General features: G+C 46.4%; 1 protein-coding gene across 1 annotated transcript; it reads left to right on the plus strand.

The window, feature by feature from the left end:
- Positions 1–4732: 4732 nt before the first annotated feature.
- LOC144723083 (NADH-cytochrome b5 reductase 3-like) lies at positions 4733–16901 on the plus strand. The gene is made up of 9 exons (XM_078601661.1): positions 4733–4966; positions 7983–8132; positions 8744–8816; positions 9465–9571; positions 12333–12462; positions 13861–13944; positions 14485–14570; positions 16039–16138; positions 16656–16901. Exons 1-9 carry the CDS (start codon positions 4952–4954, stop codon positions 16826–16828), a joined length of 918 nt encoding a protein of 305 aa, XP_078457787.1. The 5' UTR covers positions 4733–4951; the 3' UTR covers positions 16829–16901.
- Positions 16902–17214: the final 313 nt, after the last annotated feature.

Genomic DNA, 17214 nt, shown 5'->3' on the forward strand with positions numbered 1-17214 from the left:
CATCGAAACGTCGTGATTTATTGTATTTTATACCTACGTGACTTTACCGAAAGAACCAAAGCGTATCAATCTTAAATTAGCATGCAAGTTTTCAGATCATCCGCCCCTTTGTGGGTTTTATGTCACCTCCAGGCAAAGCGACTCCAAAAGCAGCTCGTGCCTCAAAAAGGCACGACAGCTGTTTTCCCATGCCAACAGAAACACACCCCCACCCCCTTAGATGTGGGTTTCGCAGCCTTCATTCACATCACCGCAGCGTGTCAGCACCAGACATCTACAGCGCAGAAGCCCTGGGCACTTCTCAACGAGCTCGCTTTGTCCAATTTGTGTGATGAAAAGAGATCAATAATATAACTAATAAACGGGGCTTTGTTTTAGGGTTTTGGTGACATGGGTTGATTGCGCGTTCACGCTTCGTTCTCTGTGTGTGTGCGCGCATTTTGGCGCACATCGGGCGTAAATGGGGCCTTGGCGGTGGCGCTTCTTGCAGACGTTCACGGGTGGAATGTAGCGGCCACCCTGGTCATCACTGCGGGAGTATTTTACCGTAATGACTCTCTACACCATCGCCCACCCTGGTCAACACTGCCGGAGTATTTTACCGTAATGACTCTCTACACCATCGGCCACCCTGGTTATCACTGGGGGAGTATTTTACCGTAATGACAGTCTGCGCCGTCCACTTCATGATGGATGTTAAAGATCCCCATAACGCCAATTGCAATGACGAACAAATTCACATTCATATTGTCTGTTTGAGCAAGTTCGTTAAGATAACAAAGAATACATGATGACTTGTCACACAATTGCGTGTATGTTGGGAGATGTAAAACGTGATGTATGGACGTTTGCGGATTTTTTCCTATCTCAGACGACCCATCATTACACTTGTCACTTTTTCATTCCGGAATGAATTCGGATTCAAATGTTGACTCGCACCACGGCGTTCCGGCTTGTTTCCACCTCTGTGTGCACGGCCGTAGCTGCATAGCACTTACATTTACGTTGACAAAGTAACGAATATTATTTTTCCATTAAATCAAAGTTATCATTTTCAATCCATCTAAATGTAAAAGGAATGCAATATTATTCCATATTCAAGGGCCATTGTGGTAGATGAAATAGTTTCTAACTTTTTGATTTTTCCCTCATCTTTATCGTAGGTGCCACCAAGGGAGATCAAATGACTCCCGAAAATGGTCGGGTATCTCAGATTGTCAAGAGATGCTGAGGCCGCAACCACCGAGAGCCTGGGTTCAACTCTGTGTTTCTGCCACTCGCGATGAACATAGGCTCTAACGTTTAGTGAGGTTACGGTGTCAGCCCTGTCACCACTTAAAACCCACTGCAGTGCATTATGTTCGCTTCTTTACTTAGTGTCGCTAACATTCCAGCTCGAAAAATTGAAAATAAACTGTTTGACTTCCACACAATGGACATCCCTCTGTGCGCGGGGTGTGCGCGGATGTGCAGCGACCACTGGTATGTGCATTAAAGAGGGTATAGTTGGCTAGGTACGGTGCTAAAGAAGTTCAACTTTCATGTGTACGTAAAAACACCCGCAGGCCATTGTCTACCACTACGGCACTGACCTGCAGGAGTACCAGCTCAACATTTCGCCTCTTAAATTTTTACGCCGATAGCATATTTTGATAACATTTGGAGAGAAGAAAAAAAACGAGAGATAAAATTTGGCTTTCTGGTAATTGCTGCCTGGATGGAAACCATGTTTGTGTCTTTGTGTTTTGAGGGCCTTTGGCAAGGCTTTCAAGGGATGAAGTCACACGAGAGATAACTCGAACTACAAGGGCGATCAGTAACATCAACATCTAGCTCGGCATCATTAATATCCGTAGCTGGAAACTCATCGTGTGCTTTCAAGTTTCAACCCGTAACTCTGGCACAACCGAGTCTTATCATCAGTTTCCCCGAAAAAGCCATCCGCAAACTGTGACGAGAGATGGAGCTCGTTTAATCCAAGTGACGGTTGCAGAGGAGGGCAAGGAATTTGTGGCCAAATCTTGATTTTGTATACGATAAATGATGGTGCCTCTGCACTGGCCATGACTCGAGGCGGCTCTGTCCACAATGCTGATCGTGCTGATCAGAACTCGAATTAAGTTTTGAAATCCACAAGGGTACAACAGTGTTTGGTGACGTGCATTGGATGAGCGCCAGTGGAGCGATCCAACATTATTAATTCATTTCGTGCGGTGGAATTACAGAGGACAAACAAGAGGCAGCGAGGCGACCCGATGAAATGTGGAGTGATGCTGTGGAAGAGGCACTAGGATGGCGGAAACTTCGGCAACAGATGTCGCATGATCCTCATCAGTGGGGGACTGTCGCCCGAGGTTAGTGGACCCAGGGGCCCCTGTAAAGGGGGCTGTGGTTCCCTGGTTTCAAGGATGTGGCGGTGAAAGACATGGACACACGTTTTGTAGCTTGACCCTCTACTTATTCATTACAGGTGGTAGATCAGTGGGATTTAATTCTCTAAGTATATCCAAAAGTGGGCGGATATCTGTTGTGCCAAAGTGCATATGGATGGTGCCATCACCTTCTATGGCAATGGTTGGTGGATCACGCAGTGCATTTGTGAAACTACCCAGCCCACTGAGTTACAAAGAGTATGTGTCTAAATTACTTGAATATGCTCAATTTAGTCAGACCTTGGAAGCTAAGCAGGTTTGAGCCTGGCGTTGTGCAAGCCGGTCTCTGTGACTCTGTTGGTCTCCATGTGGGATGTTGTGGGCGACTGTGTGTCCATGGGTTTTTCTGTGAGACTATGGCTCTCTGTGTGATACTATGGGTCTATGTTGGTCTGTAAGATTTATGTGTGTTGTAAGCCTGGGTTGCGAAGTGGCCAGGAGATGGCTTCAAGCAAATGAACGTGCAAACTAGTTCAGACATAAATAACCGTGACTCCTGCAAGAAAATCAAACTACTCTTTAATGTCATTTGCCAAACATCCTAATGCAAGACCATCCTAAGAAATCAGTATTGAGACTCAAGTGAGCCTTTGCTGGATTAAGTACAGGGCAATGCAGTGTTATTAATTGCATATTTCCCAAGTGGTGAAAAGTGGAATGAACATTTTACAAGCAGGCAACGAGATTTAATCTCACTTAGCAATGTATTAAATATGCCATATAGTGGTGCATCATACATTAGCATTAAAGATGACAAACTGTGTACATTGGAGCATGCTCCATTAGCTACGCCACGGATTTAAAGTTAATGAAAATTGTTCACGTGACCCTCAGAAGCCCAGGGCGGCCATTAGGACTGCAAATTGCAAAATAAGCCGCCAAAGTGTCTGGGCTCTGCTAATTACTCGTAATTATAATTAAGGGGCCGAATTGTTGTAAGAGTAATTGAGTAGGCCTCGTCACCGTGGCAACGGCGGCAGCTAAGATCTTCTGGAAGAATCGCAGTTGTTTTGTAGGATTTTTTTTGTTTTCTTCTACGGCCGCCGGAAGATTTGAAGATCTCATTAGCATTGGGACGATCAGAATCTGATTAGCTGTGAAGCTCTTTGCTACAGATGTCCAGTAGGGGGCAGCGTCTAGATTATTTTTCTGTACTCTTTGGTTCTTTCGGTAAAGTCACGTAGATGTTAAATAAAATAAATCACGACGTTTCGGGTGCAACACAAGCATCCGTCATCAGGTGGGAAAGCATGGTCTGCTACTGAGGCAGTGGACCCTACCTGGTTAGCTAAAAACATAGTTTAGATTTATTTGTATATATTTATTTAGTTATGTATTTCCTATACTTTTCACTCCTATCGTGTTTTGTGATTGTTTGTTATTATAACGTTATGACCTGCCCCTTCTAAACATCTGTGAAACAGAGCTTTACAGCTCATCGGATTCTCCTGCAGTCTAACACACTCCTGCGGAGGGAAGGGAGCTGGTAGGAACGTTGGGTTGCTCGGTCAATGGCCAGGGTCAACGGCGGCGTGGTGTATTCCGCAAATATGCCCGACTGTGAGGGCGGGCACAAGCCGGCGTGAGTAGGTTAAACGTTGAGTTTTATAAGGGCACCACGGGGTGACCAGCCCCTCCCCCCACCCAGCCCCACCCCTCCCACCCTTCACCCAGCCCCTCCCCACCCTCCCCTCCCAGCCCCACCCTACCCACCCAGCCCCTCCCCACCCTCCCCACCAGCCCCTCCCCACCCAGCCCCTCCCTCCACACCCAGCCCCTCCCTGCACGACGGACGGACACAATAATCCCCTGTGGGCTGGTGTAACCAGGAGGTTCCTACCAGTATAAAGATTGTGAATCTGTTGTGATTCAACTGGGCAGTTCGGGGTCACTCCGGTAGAGACTGCCGCTTCTGGAAGACGCAACATTGACTACCGGTAGAGGCACAAAATAAAATAAGCGTCTTCTGGCTTGGTAGAATCATCCGGAAGGTAACAACCATCATTCGGACGATAACAGCCAAATTCTTGGTTCTTTCGGTAAAGTCACGTAGAAGGGAAATAATAAAAGAATAAAAATAAAACATAATAAAATAAAATTCTCACGACTTTTCGGCAACGACGTTTCGACAAGCAGCTGCTTGAGAATTTTATTATGTTTTATTTGTATTATTTTATTATTTCCCTTCGAAATAGCATCCATCTTCCAGAAGGCAACATCCATCTTCCAGAAGGCAACATCCATCTTCCAGAAGGTATCTTACATCTTCCGGAAGCGAACATCCATCTTCCGGAAGCGGAATTCATCTTCCAGAATTGCGCCATAAAAACGGAGGCGCAGCAGCAGCATCATCAGCTGTAGCGAGAGTGTTGTGCTGGTGGTGCTGGTGGTGTTTGTTGTTGTAGTCGTCGTTTGAAGGCTGCCGTTGGGTTGCCGTTAACAGCCTCTTTGGTTCCATTAACGCCGCTGTTCATTCAACTTCGGCACCCAACGGGTAACGCAGAGGGCAGGCGCCAGCCATGATTAGCAGCACGGTAAGGCGTCGATTTGAGGGCCCTTTTCGGTGGTGTCCGCATCGCCATCGCTGGGGCGTCTCGGCACCAACTTCACTTGACCTTGCCTGGCACCGTCCTCGGTTTTTTTTCCTAAGAACCCTCTCACATTCTTAAAGGAGTATTTTACTTTTAACGAGACGCACGAATTGCCCGCCCCCGTGTGCATTTTAAAGCGAGTACGCATGCGGCTTGTGGCGTAAATGTGTTCTTATTTTATTGATTTTAGTTTATCCCGGGGCGGGTTGTCGCGTGTGCTCTGTGGGGGTGGCAGGGCCGGTCAGGCCCGACCACGGTGGGCCCTCTTGAGAAGGTGTGGTTGGTGGTGGTAGTGGTAGTGGTGGTTCTTGTTGTACAGTTGCTTTTGTTTGCTGTGTTTTACTTATAGCAAACGGTCAATGCGCGTCGTCTCTCTCGCGCCTTCTTCTGTGTTTCCACTTGGTGTTTAATTACGGCGACGGCGCGCCCACGCCCAGTGCTCTGGTCCACACATTTTCCTCTCGCAATGGTTTGGGGGGCCAGGGGGGCAATGAGGCGTTGCCTGAGCCGATGGGGTGCGTGATGGTGATGGGAGATGATGGTGAGGAGATGCTTGTGTCGATGGTGGTGCTGGTGGGAAATGATAATAATAATAATGCCTTGTACGGTAACAACTTACTGCGGCGTTGAATTTAAATTGTTGGTGTCATTGAGAATGAATGTCCGCATTTTGGAGCAGATTCGCCTTCAGGACATTAATATCGTCATGCTTTATAGAGGCAGAGCTTAACCATTAACAAGGCAGACGATGTACACATTCGACTACTGCATTCGGAGTGGATTCTGTAAATATACAGATATATAAACAAATAAATACTCAGTGGGTATTGATTCCCCTCGTAAATTGAATGGCACGCTGTTTAGTAAGAGAGCAGTTGCACAACAGACGTATTCGTCGAGGACAGTGCCTTAGAAGAAATGTGTTTTTCAACTCACAAACGCCTGCATCTATCCTCAAAAGGAAGGTCTGCACGTCTTGCTACGGTATTTTTAGAGTTGCCCTCAGGCGTGAGTGCGGACAGATGATATTTAGCTTGTACAGTGTCATAGGGAGCCATCTCAGAATCAGAATATGTATTTGTCTTTGGAGGAATGCGATGAGCGATAAAGCTCCTTTTTCACAAATCCAGTCGGGGCAGGTCAGAACGTTCCAACAACAAAGGTAAACAAATCGCTTCACATTCTACCAATTAAACTTTTGTTGTCTTACCAGGTAAAGCCAGGAGCAAGCTGGCCAAGAATGGTAGCTCAACGAATGTGGCTTATCACGTGGATATTTATAGCGGCACAATAATCTAAACACTGCAAGAGGAGTAGGCTGAGCTAATTACAGATGCTTATGTTTATAACTGGAACGGTGAGTCGATGGATTGGAAGCCTCCCGAAGGCAGGAACCCCCCCCCCCACAGACCACGCCCACTATGCAGTGCGGGTTCATCAAGCCCCGCCCATCACCTCCCGTCCAGCAACACACGTGGGAACGTTGTTGTGATGACCCCCCCCCCCCCCCAGTTATTTCCATGTTATTATTCAAGTAAGCAATACAACGGAGAATAATCTTCCACTTAAATAATCGGATCGCCCATCACTAAATTGTACGTGTGTTGAACTTCTTTCGCATGGTGCGTAACCAACCGTGCTAATCGGAGTTGTGTTTAGCCGCTGTTCTATGAGTTTGCTAAATACATGGAGGTAGTTGTGGAGGTGGCAGCCCTTTTTTCTCTCTCGAGGTGTGACTGTCACACGGTGAATGAAAGGAGCTCGCTGCAGGCGTTTTGGATATGGAACGATGTTCGTGGCTTGTTTGAGTTCCCACCCAAAGTGGACCGCCCCTGCCTTTCAGGCCCCTTGGCAAATCTCGTAACAGGAAGATGCTCAATTTAAAAGGAATTCGTCCTCCCACCCCGCCCTTTGGCGTGTGCTCTCCTTGTGGTCTGGGCGTGGACTTGAATTTGATTTCGTCGATGTCTGTTGGGACCAGTGTGTTTGCAGATTTTCCGCCGACGGGCGCTTGCTGTTGTTACACTCTTACTCGGCTGGCTCGGCAACAGAAACTTCTCGTATCCACTACACTCCAGCGGATATTATTTGTTAGTTCAGGATGCCAACCTGCGGGTACAGGAATACCTCGCACTTTCGTCTGGTTGGGGACCAGAGCATGGACGAATGTCAAAGCAGAGCCTTTATTTAGCTTGCTAATTTATTTTGGTGCATTTTGTGTTGTGTCAAACTGCTGACTTATTACGTAAATAAGCCATGTTTTCTAAATCTGTAGATAACCATCACAATGACTCGTGTGTATTGTGAGTGATTTTAGAACTTTTGACAATGACGTCTAAATTGTGGAATCGCCGACTGATAATGATCTTAGTTGCACCTCTTTAAAAAAATCAGCCTTGTGTCTCGTTGAGGCATCTCTTCATCTCCACACACATCCTGAAGACTTTCAACAGCCTCAGGGTTTGCTGATTGGTGGTATGCACACCAGGGGTGAAGTTTATAATGACGAGCGTTCTACCATTGTGCTACAAGAGTAAAGATTTCGGTTGGTGCTTATTGCTTGGAATGACATGGATTCCTTGGATTATTTAACCTGACTGATTCTCACGACCTTTTCATCGAACAGTATGAGAGGTTATCTGTGTGGTATTGATTTTTATATTTGGTCTGTTTGAACTGCCTTTAGTTTGCTTTTGCTTTATAAAATGTTTGAACTCCTTCTGAACCCCAAAGCTATGAGAAAAGTTGAGTTACACTTGCCTACCAGAGGCTGGCTTTGGGTGATTGATTTATTTTATCTCTATGCATTTCAAACAAATTTGGGTGATTGTAACCATAAATTCCCTGGAAGCACGTGTTTGTGACGTACACCTCAGTGCGGCTGTGCCACGTACGCGGGGCGGTGGTATGCACCTGCATTTAACGTCCCCTCCTGCTTCCCACAAACCGCCACCCACAGACGACGAGCGTGGTGGTGGCCCTCGGGGTGATCGCTCTGACGACCGCGGGCGTGGTGGCTTACACCCTGTGGAACGCTCGCAAGCGCAAGTCGCCTGTACTCCTCAAAGACCCGGCCATCAAGTACCCGCTGCGTCTCGTTGACAAGGAGGTGAAGCTTGCACACGGATGTTACCGTGCTCGTGGCTGGCGGGGAGCTAACTAACGGACGTAAACTGGCTGCACGCTTGTCTTGGGCACTTGGTAGCCTCGCGGGAGGGATGGTGTGTGGCACTTTTGCTCTTAAAATTGATGGAAATTTGGTGGTCACAAAAACAGTAATCGGTACTGTGACGAAAGCATGCCAATTGTTACTTCGCTTATCTGCTTTGATTTCTAATTTGGTTGTACCTGCAGAAGAGTGAAAGGTGATTTGGACACTTCATTGGTTATTCATTCAGGGTGCGCTGGATACATTGCCAGGGCAGCTTGTTCAGAATTTCTGATATAATGAGATTAGTCTTTAAGGCGGTTTGGGTTGTAGATGTCTAGCCTGGGACAGTCCGAATACAGCGATTATGGAAACTAACCACCCCCTCGCCCTCAAGCGAAATTAATCTGCCGAGCACTGGAGCCAGTGTCTAATAGAGGTGCTGGACGGCTGGCCTAAAAATATTCTCCCGTTCCCAAGAAGTGTCCGTCAACCAACCGCGCTGGAGTGCAGATATTCGCGTGCATTTTCTGTAAATGTCAAATGTTCCATCCCCCCCCCCTCCACCGCAGATCATCAGCCATGACACGCGACGTTTCCGCTTCGCTCTGCCAACTCCACGGCACATTCTGGGCCTGCCCGTGGGTACGCACACAGACTCGTGGTTTCACCGCCGCCACCACCAAGAAGTCTCTCTCACTCTCTCTGTCAATCAAGATTTACAGTTTCTTTAAACTTGCTAATGCCCTCCAAACTAAGATTGAAAAAATTGCATTAACGCTGTCCGTCACGAATACATTAAGCGAGGGTCCACCAACATCTGTTTATCCGGTGTTGTATAAAGTGGCTTCACGATCAGGGATTTACTCTGTTGAACACTGGCCAAAGCCCTTTAAAGGGTTGCACAACCTTTTGGAGACTAAAACCAGTCATTAAGCGACCCGCCTCGGTGTCGGCGCTCTTGGCTGACATGAACGGGCGTCCCCCCCCTCTCCTCGCGAGACCGCATCACGTGCAACGTCATCATGTTGTGCGGCTTGAAACGTAACGTCATCGTTGCTAATTCATTAATTTGGAGGGACACAAATGCATGTTGGAAAGCTTTACAGGGCCCTTGCGTATGTATTCAGATTTAGAGCCGAGGATGAGGTGTTTGTGTAAGGGCTTACCGAGCTACAACTCGGTAAGCCCTCGCCAAGTTTATTTACAAGTGGTTGCGGTCGTGTGGATGCTTGCAGGAGGAGGAGTAAGACCACTCTGGCTGGTGTCTCTGCTTGTCTGTTGTACTCACAGGTCAACACATCTACCTGTCGGCCACGATCGACGGGAACCTGGTGGTGCGCCCTTACACGCCCGTAACGAGCGACGACAACAAGGGTTACGTTGACCTCGTCGTCAAGGTGAATGTCACGTGAACCTGTGAGCACTTGCAAGCAATGTCATGGCTCATGATAGATTTTTTTTGGTTTTGGCCACGTAATGATCTGGCCAAACTTTGTTGTAAGACCCTCCGCCACCCGACGTAGCCAGAAAAATGTAACGTCTGTCAACGTGGAAGTTTTATTTGGTTTGAGTATGTTGGGTGGTGGGATGGTCTTGCAACACAAATTGGGCCACATCATTGAGGCTTAACCCAATCATTTATGAATCAATGTTTATTTGTGCTGTGCAGTTAATGAATAAATAAATGATTATTTCTAGAAAGCACAACTTGCATCCTGATCAAAGTGCCTCCACATACATGTATATAAAAAAAATCTATCCTAAAATCCAATAAGCCACGTTTCAAGTGAGGCATGTGACCCAATTCGATTAACAAGATTACAGCCAAAGTGGAGGTGTTGAGATTTAATTTATAGGTCCTAACTGTTTGAAAATGAAAAAAATATGACATGACTCGAGGGCAAACACCAATATTGGATTCACGCGAGACATGGAAAGATGCATTGATTGCATTGATTGAAGTTGATTCTTCGGCTTTACAATACATGTGTCCTATTGCGTTGTTAGATCAATAATGTACGATTAAATGTAAATGGTATGTTGAAGTTACATTTAGGCTAAAGGCGCAAAAAACATATATATGAAGCGATGCGAAAGAAAAGAGAAGTGACACGTATGGAAGGCAAAAAATTTGACTAAAAATTGTTGAATTGACGAAACGATGAAATGCTTAGAAGTATCTACTGTGTAGATTTGTGTAGATTCTACACAAAGCCTTCTCAGGTTTTGCATACAGGCTCCCATGTTTTGAGCTTGTAGGCTCCTGCAGGTTTTAATTTTGTGTGCTCCTGTGTCAAAAGTCTGTGATTTCCTGCTGAAATTAGCATCGAAGCAGTGCTCATATCCTGTTTACTGCCATGAGCCAGTGGTGGGAAATCCACATTCCTATGGGGGTAGGGGGGGTGAGTCTAGCCCAGGGGGTCCGCAACCTGCGGCTCTTTAAGGATGGCAGTGCGGCCCTTGAAATTCGAAAAGAATGGCTCTTCTTGTTATTTTGATTGCTGACCTCTGACCATGGGAGTCCAGTTCACCATGGGCAGGGGTTGGCCACCTGTAGTTTCGGAGCCGCATGCGGCTCTTTAAGGATTGCTTTGTGATGTTATTTTTTGAGGATCTTCGTGTCAGAGGTCGCAAGCGGGTTTTGATTCCGTACCCGGCCGCACCAGGGTTGCAAACGGGTAGCCGGGTATCGGGTAGGGTACGGGTATCGGGTACCCGATTGCGACCTCTGCTTCGTGTACAGAATTCGACAAAAGATGTCTGCCCTTGTTGTTTTGGTTGCCGACCCCTGGTCTTGCCATAGGAGGAAAACCACTGACTTCTCCACAAAGTGGCATTCATTTTCTGGACCCCCGAAGGGATGATGGACTATTTCGACTGCCCCCCCCCCCCCCCCCCCCAGTCAGGATTTGAAGTCGCAACCTTCGTGATTGGCGAGCCGCTCGCAACCATCCTGGGCACCGCAAAGCGTACATCTCTCAACTGCGGTCGAGCGAAATGCAAACCACTTTAAGAGTCCAGCTTTTGCTCGCTGTATATCCCAATGCATGTGCTTCATTACACAAGCTAGGCATAATTGCACCCATGTTGAAAGAAATAAATAAACGATGTATCTCATTACCTTTTAACAAATAAATAAATAACACAAACAGCTAACAAGATGACGCTGTCTTCCAAAGAGAGGGCAAAAGGTTTTCCGGAGCACTTTTACTTTTCTCCGTGCAACTCTTTAATTGTAGCACTTTTTTTCAGATTACACAGAACATAAAGCTGGGTTTGTTAATGTTGTTTTTGAATTAACGGTAACCAGATGAAGAAAACCCTTTGGCAATTCGCCCACGTAGAAAAGTTTACGGCATTAAACATGCACGTTTTGCCTTTTTCTAACTGAGAAACGAAGTGAGCCGTCAGTGTTGTCATGGTGAGCACACCAGACTTGTAATCCAGAGGTCACTGGTTTGATGCCATCTCCTTGGGTGTCAGCTGAACTAGGAGGGGAAATTGTCTTAAATTCCACCACCAGCAGCAGCTCTGTCCATCCCGCTGGTGTGATGGTGAGCACACTGAACTTGTAATCCAGAGTTCACTGGTTTGATGCCATCTCCCAGGGTGTCAGCTGAACTAAGCGGGGAAAGTGTCTTAAATTCCACCACCAGCAGCAGCTCTGTCCACCCCGCTGTACTGCACATCTGTGACAAAGAGCTTCATATCTCATCGGATTCCTACAGTCTAAATAAAGATTGTGACGCTGTACAAGTGGGCACATCGCAGTCAAAGAGCAGGTCGAGTCTGTGGTGTGGTGAAGCGTGGCTACGCCACTTTGAAGACGTCTCTTCGGCGTGGAAGAGTAGACCAATGCCCCTCTTCGTGGAAGCTCTTTTGCCAGCAGTGGCGTGACCAAGGAAAGCAATTTCAGAGTTGCACCTTTACCCTTTAACTGAAGCACGAGGCCGACATGCGCTTGGCCCACCGTGCCGTCTGTACGTTAGCGCACGGTGCCAAACGGCATGTTCACTCAATCTGCGCTGGAAACGGTAAGCGGCCCCTGACCGTAGCAACTGCAAATCGCTTCTGAAAACGGCTTGCCGGTATTGCTGGGTGTCGTTAACAACTCGTCGTTAAACCTACGAAACGCGCGTGGCTTGTGTTGTACTGTAGGTGTACCTGAAGGGTGTTCACCCCAAGTTCCCCGAGGGAGGCAAGATGTCCCAGTACTTGGACAGCCTGCCGCTGGGTGACGCGATCGAGTTCCGCGGGCCGAGCGGTCTGCTGGTTTATAACGGCAACGGTAAGGGCCCTGCCGCCCGTCTCACTCACCATCTGCTGCACGCGTTTATCGCCAAGCTCCACGTAAAGCAGCGCTCTGCTTTGCACCGTTGCCACACGAATAACGAATGTACTTGCGCGTGTTGGTTATTGTTACGCGTGTCCACGTATGAACGTTGCCAAAAATGGAAGCGCAGAGGTTAATGTGCTGAGGTTCTGTATTTTATTCAGATGGGTTCTCAACTGGGACTGCTTTGATGGCCTTGGCCCAGTCACCAATGATGTCGAGATCCCACCCATAGGCTTACAAAGAGACCCATAAACTCGCATGAAGAACTGTTGTCTCATGTAGATTATGTTGTAATTAAGTGTGGCAAGTTGATGGTCAGAGCCCATTCTCCAATAACTGCACACAAAAAAAAACATCCCGTTAAATTTGCTTCTCCGATTAATATGGTCAAATCACAGCTGTGTGCATATAAAATTCTTAGACGTTGACTGTCACAAGTTGGATGGCAAAGTGCTGCCCCCTACTGTGTGCACCAGAACTTACTTAAAGGGATCTTAAAATAAGTTCTGCGATATCCGCTTCCGCGTGCCGTTCTTGAACACGAAGGGTTGCACTGCCCAGTGAGAGATCTGTTTCTTTTGATGTGTTGTATTTTAAAATGTGACTCTCCACGCTCTATGAATAGTTGTCATGATTATAGTTATTTAAAAACAAACACGATATACGCTCATGCCAATGGAGCTATGCACTTTTTAAAATCCAAATTGAAAACTCATTTCTTTCTAACTGCTTTGTGTGTTTAGTTTGTTGTCCTTCCCCCCCGCACCTCCAATTAGCGATGCTGGCTATGTACGTTGTGAAAGAAGTTATAGATACATAAACGCCAGCATGTTCCGTCTCACTCCCACACACGATAAAACATTGCGCACATTTACTTTGAGCTGTTGTGTAAATTAGTTGAGACCACGGCAATAACGAACGTCGCACATGGCGCCAGGGTAGTTCTAACCGCACTTCTATGGCACAAGCCACAAGATAGCGGACGCTCTATCCTGCTTGATGGGCAGCATCAGATGGCTAAAAATAACTTCGCACAGACGTGTCGCGTTTCACAAAGATGTCAGTAACGCGCCACTAAAGGCCCTTTGGGGTCATCCCATATCCATGTATTTATTTTTAATCGGAACATCATTATATTTTAATGCGCGTGTCTCATTACATAGTAATTTAATGTCAATAATATGTTGTCATTTATGAATTTGATTTCATGCCTTTTTATTTGCGTTTCTTTTTCAAGAAAAATCTGTTTAAGAATATATATTTTTAAAATATATCGCCTTTGAACTCCATCTCCATTGCCTTATATCTTTTTAAAATATTTTCGTTGGTCTCTTTTGGTCTCCTGTCAAGGTGAATTTGCCATCCGTCCGGACAAGAAGTCGGAGCCTAAAATTAAAAAGGTTACCAAGGTTGGGATGATTGCTGGTGGCACAGGTCAGTCGAGCTGCTGTCTGTCACATCGCGTCTAAATGCCATGTTTGCATAATGAATGTTAGCCTTCGGAAGAAGAAGAAAAAAACCTATTATAAATAATTACACAAACTTGATGCAGGACTTAATTTATTGCAGGTTATTTTAATGTTTTCCTTTTATGTGTTGCTAAGGGGATTCTGCTGCCACGGACTTGCCATGCGGCATGGCCTCTGTACATCCAGCAGCAGTATAATGGGTTTCACCAGTCAATCAGCGGGTCGCATGTGGTGGGGTACAGTGTGGGTACTTTCACAGTTTTTTTAAGATGGAAGAGTAGGCCAAATACCATATAGAGGGCCGCCGCTCTAGAGTTCTCTCTACTAATTCAAAGGGTGGGGCGGGGGTCCCCTTCAGTGGCATGAGAAAGCAATGGCAGGGCTGCACCTTGGCCTTTTGCCTTGCGTGTTTGCCGAGAGAGAGGTAGTTGCTACAACACGGGTTCATTTGAATTCGCTTGAGGCTTTGGCGATGTCGTCCGTTGTTGTTTTTTACATTGAGCAGGGATCACCCCGATGCTGCAGCTTGTTCGACAGGTGATGAAGTCTTCTGACGACCACACCACTTGCTCGCTGATCTTCGCTAACCAGGTACAGGCAGACGGGGGAATGTTTTAGCTTTATTATAATCTAGTTTTGTATTGGTTCCCAGTTGGTATGTCAATTATTCACCCCGCTCCCATCGTAAGTCAATGTATTGTTGCAATGTGGGGTTGTGATTCGTAAAAAAAATTCCTTGTGTAGTGCCTCTTGTGGCTGTAGGGGCCCCATAAAGTAATTGCAGCATACAAATACAAATTAATTGTCCCTAGCATGCTTGATTTCATGCATGTACGTTGAGCATAATAATTTTTTTCAATTGGAAATCGATGCCTCGTTTCTGCCTTTGTTGGCAGTCATCGTGACAATGCGTTGATGAACATTGGCCAGAGATTCCGTACCATATAATCCTACCACTTTTTAAGCAATCATTAAACCTCACGAACATTTCACATTTTAATTGTACGGTGAAAACATGATTATACATCTTAAGCTGTGAATATTTTTTCTGCGGTTTATGGCTGTTGTTTTGCCAGCTCGTACTCGGGACTGATATATATATCCGCTCATGTTTTTGCAGTTATTAATACAAATCAGCAATCATGGTGAATGTGAAAAATAAATTGGGCAACACACAAAAAAGGCACCCATACAAACGAAACAATAAAAAATCTACGTGGAAGAGGGCGACATTTCAAGCTTGTCAGCAGCCGCGCTGCTGTTTTTTGGAAACGTCTTGCGTGTCGTGCCGCGGGAGTACATCTTCTCACGGCCGTGACCGCTGGCAACTTGTGACAAGTGTGACAAACTGGCTGGAAAGTGACATTTAGCACCAGAAAAACAAAACCAAAACCACATGTAGTGTTTGAGCTTCCTCGCCTCCTGAAGGGGGGAAAGCTGTGCTCGTGGCAGCAGTCCAACCCGCTCGCGCTGTGACCAACGAGCGTGCTCCGTCTTGCTTCTGACGACGCTCGCTCTCGCCGCGAGCAAGTGACACATTAATGATGAACATCTTTGGCTGTATTTTTAAAATGTATTTTTTATTGTGCCATTTTTTTTTTATAAAACTGCACGAGCAAACAACACGCAGTTTTGACCAATATGCCGGCGTTGTATATATTTTTTGGGATCGTCTTTTTCCTACTTGCCGCTTAACGCCCGTCCGGCCACCCGCTTGCCATGCCTGCCCATCCACCCCACCTTACACTCTACCTCTTTTAAACTAAACGTTTTTTTTCGAGGTAAGGCCCACTGAGCTATGTAGCTCTTTTTCAGAAGCAACCTGGCTACAAATGATAGCTCAACGAATTGGCTTAGTGTGGAAATGTATAGCCAAATACTCTTAAACTCATGTTTCTAAATGTGATGGGAAAAACCGGAGTGCCCAGAAAAAAATCCATGCGCCCACGGGGAGAACATGCAAACTCGAAATATACAACAGGCGTCAGGGTCAGGATCGACCCCACAACCTCTTGTATACCGGGCGTGGGAATTAACATCTCGCCATCTCTTTTCCCAGACGGAGAAGGACATCCTGCTCCGTGATGAGCTGGAGGAGATCCAGGCACGTCACCCCAACAAGTTCAATCTGTGGTTCACGCTCGACACCGCCACGGAAGGTACGTCGGGGTGTGCTGCTTGGGATGAATCCACCAATCCATCCTCGCCCTCCCCCTTACCACCTGAAAGTCGATGAATTTCCACGATACAGGATCACGATTTAATTAAATGAATCTATTCTTTCTTGTCTCGTATGCGCCATCCACTTTGTACTGCTTGTCTCATGTTTAGTCTCATTCTCTCACCCTGAATTTAACATTTATATATAAGTAAATAATGTAAATGTGTACAGTTCGATGCACGTGTGTTTGGCTCCAGAATCGATTTTTATCGGCAAATCAATGGATCTTCGCTTGCCTGGGGTAATTGTGGAGGCCCAAGGCCCTCAATATGATGTTCAAAAGTAACGGATTACCACAATTGTGTTTTGTATTATTGCTCCATTAATGTCACAATTGTTTCTCCTCGCATGGGATGATTGAACTGTGATCGCTTGGGTGCGAGGACTTGTACGTGAGCGCTTGTGTTTAGATCCCGCCGTTCATTCGGGCACCTCTGTTTGATTCTTCCCGACAGATTGGGATTTCGGCAAGGGTTTTGTGACAGCCGAGATGATCCGCGATCACCTTCCCCCTCCGGCGGATGATGTCCTCATCCTCATGTGCGGCCCTCCTCCGATGATCCAGTTTGCCTGCTACCCGAACCTCGACAAGCTCGAGTACACGCAGGCCATGCGCTTCTCCTACTGAGGGCCTGCGCCGCCGCTCAACCAGCCATGGATGGCACCGTCGTATTAACGCCGCTCGAGCAGTTTTCATAGGTAGCTGTGAAAAGTGAGTGAAACAAAAAAAAAAACAATGGTGCTTGTTTTTACGCTGATGAAAGAAATCCACGATTTAAAGCTTTCGTGACTGCAGGGATTCATCTTCTTGGTTCTTTTGGTAAAGTCACGTAGAAGGGAAATAATAAAATAAAAAAAATAAAACATAATCAAATAAAATTCTCACGACGTTTCGGCCACAACGCAAGCAGCCGTCCTCAGGTGAAGACGCTGTCTTTCCGACAGCTCTGTTCTTCACCTGAGGACGGCTGCTTGCGTTGTGGCCGAAACATCGTGAGAATTGTATTTTATGTT

This window comes from Lampetra planeri, chromosome 16 (assembly GCF_965212315.1).
Source record: "Lampetra planeri chromosome 16, kcLamPlan1.2.h2, whole genome shotgun sequence".
Lineage (NCBI taxonomy): Eukaryota > Metazoa > Chordata > Hyperoartia > Petromyzontiformes > Petromyzontidae > Lampetra > Lampetra planeri.

Coding starts and splice junctions, on each gene's coding strand:
- LOC144723083 (XM_078601661.1), top strand. Junction 8,817..9,464: donor CATTCTGGGCCTGCCCGTGG/GTACGCACACAG, acceptor TTGTACTCACAG/GTCAACACATCTACCTGTCG. Junction 16,139..16,655: donor GCTCGACACCGCCACGGAAG/GTACGTCGGGGT, acceptor TCTTCCCGACAG/ATTGGGATTTCGGCAAGGGT.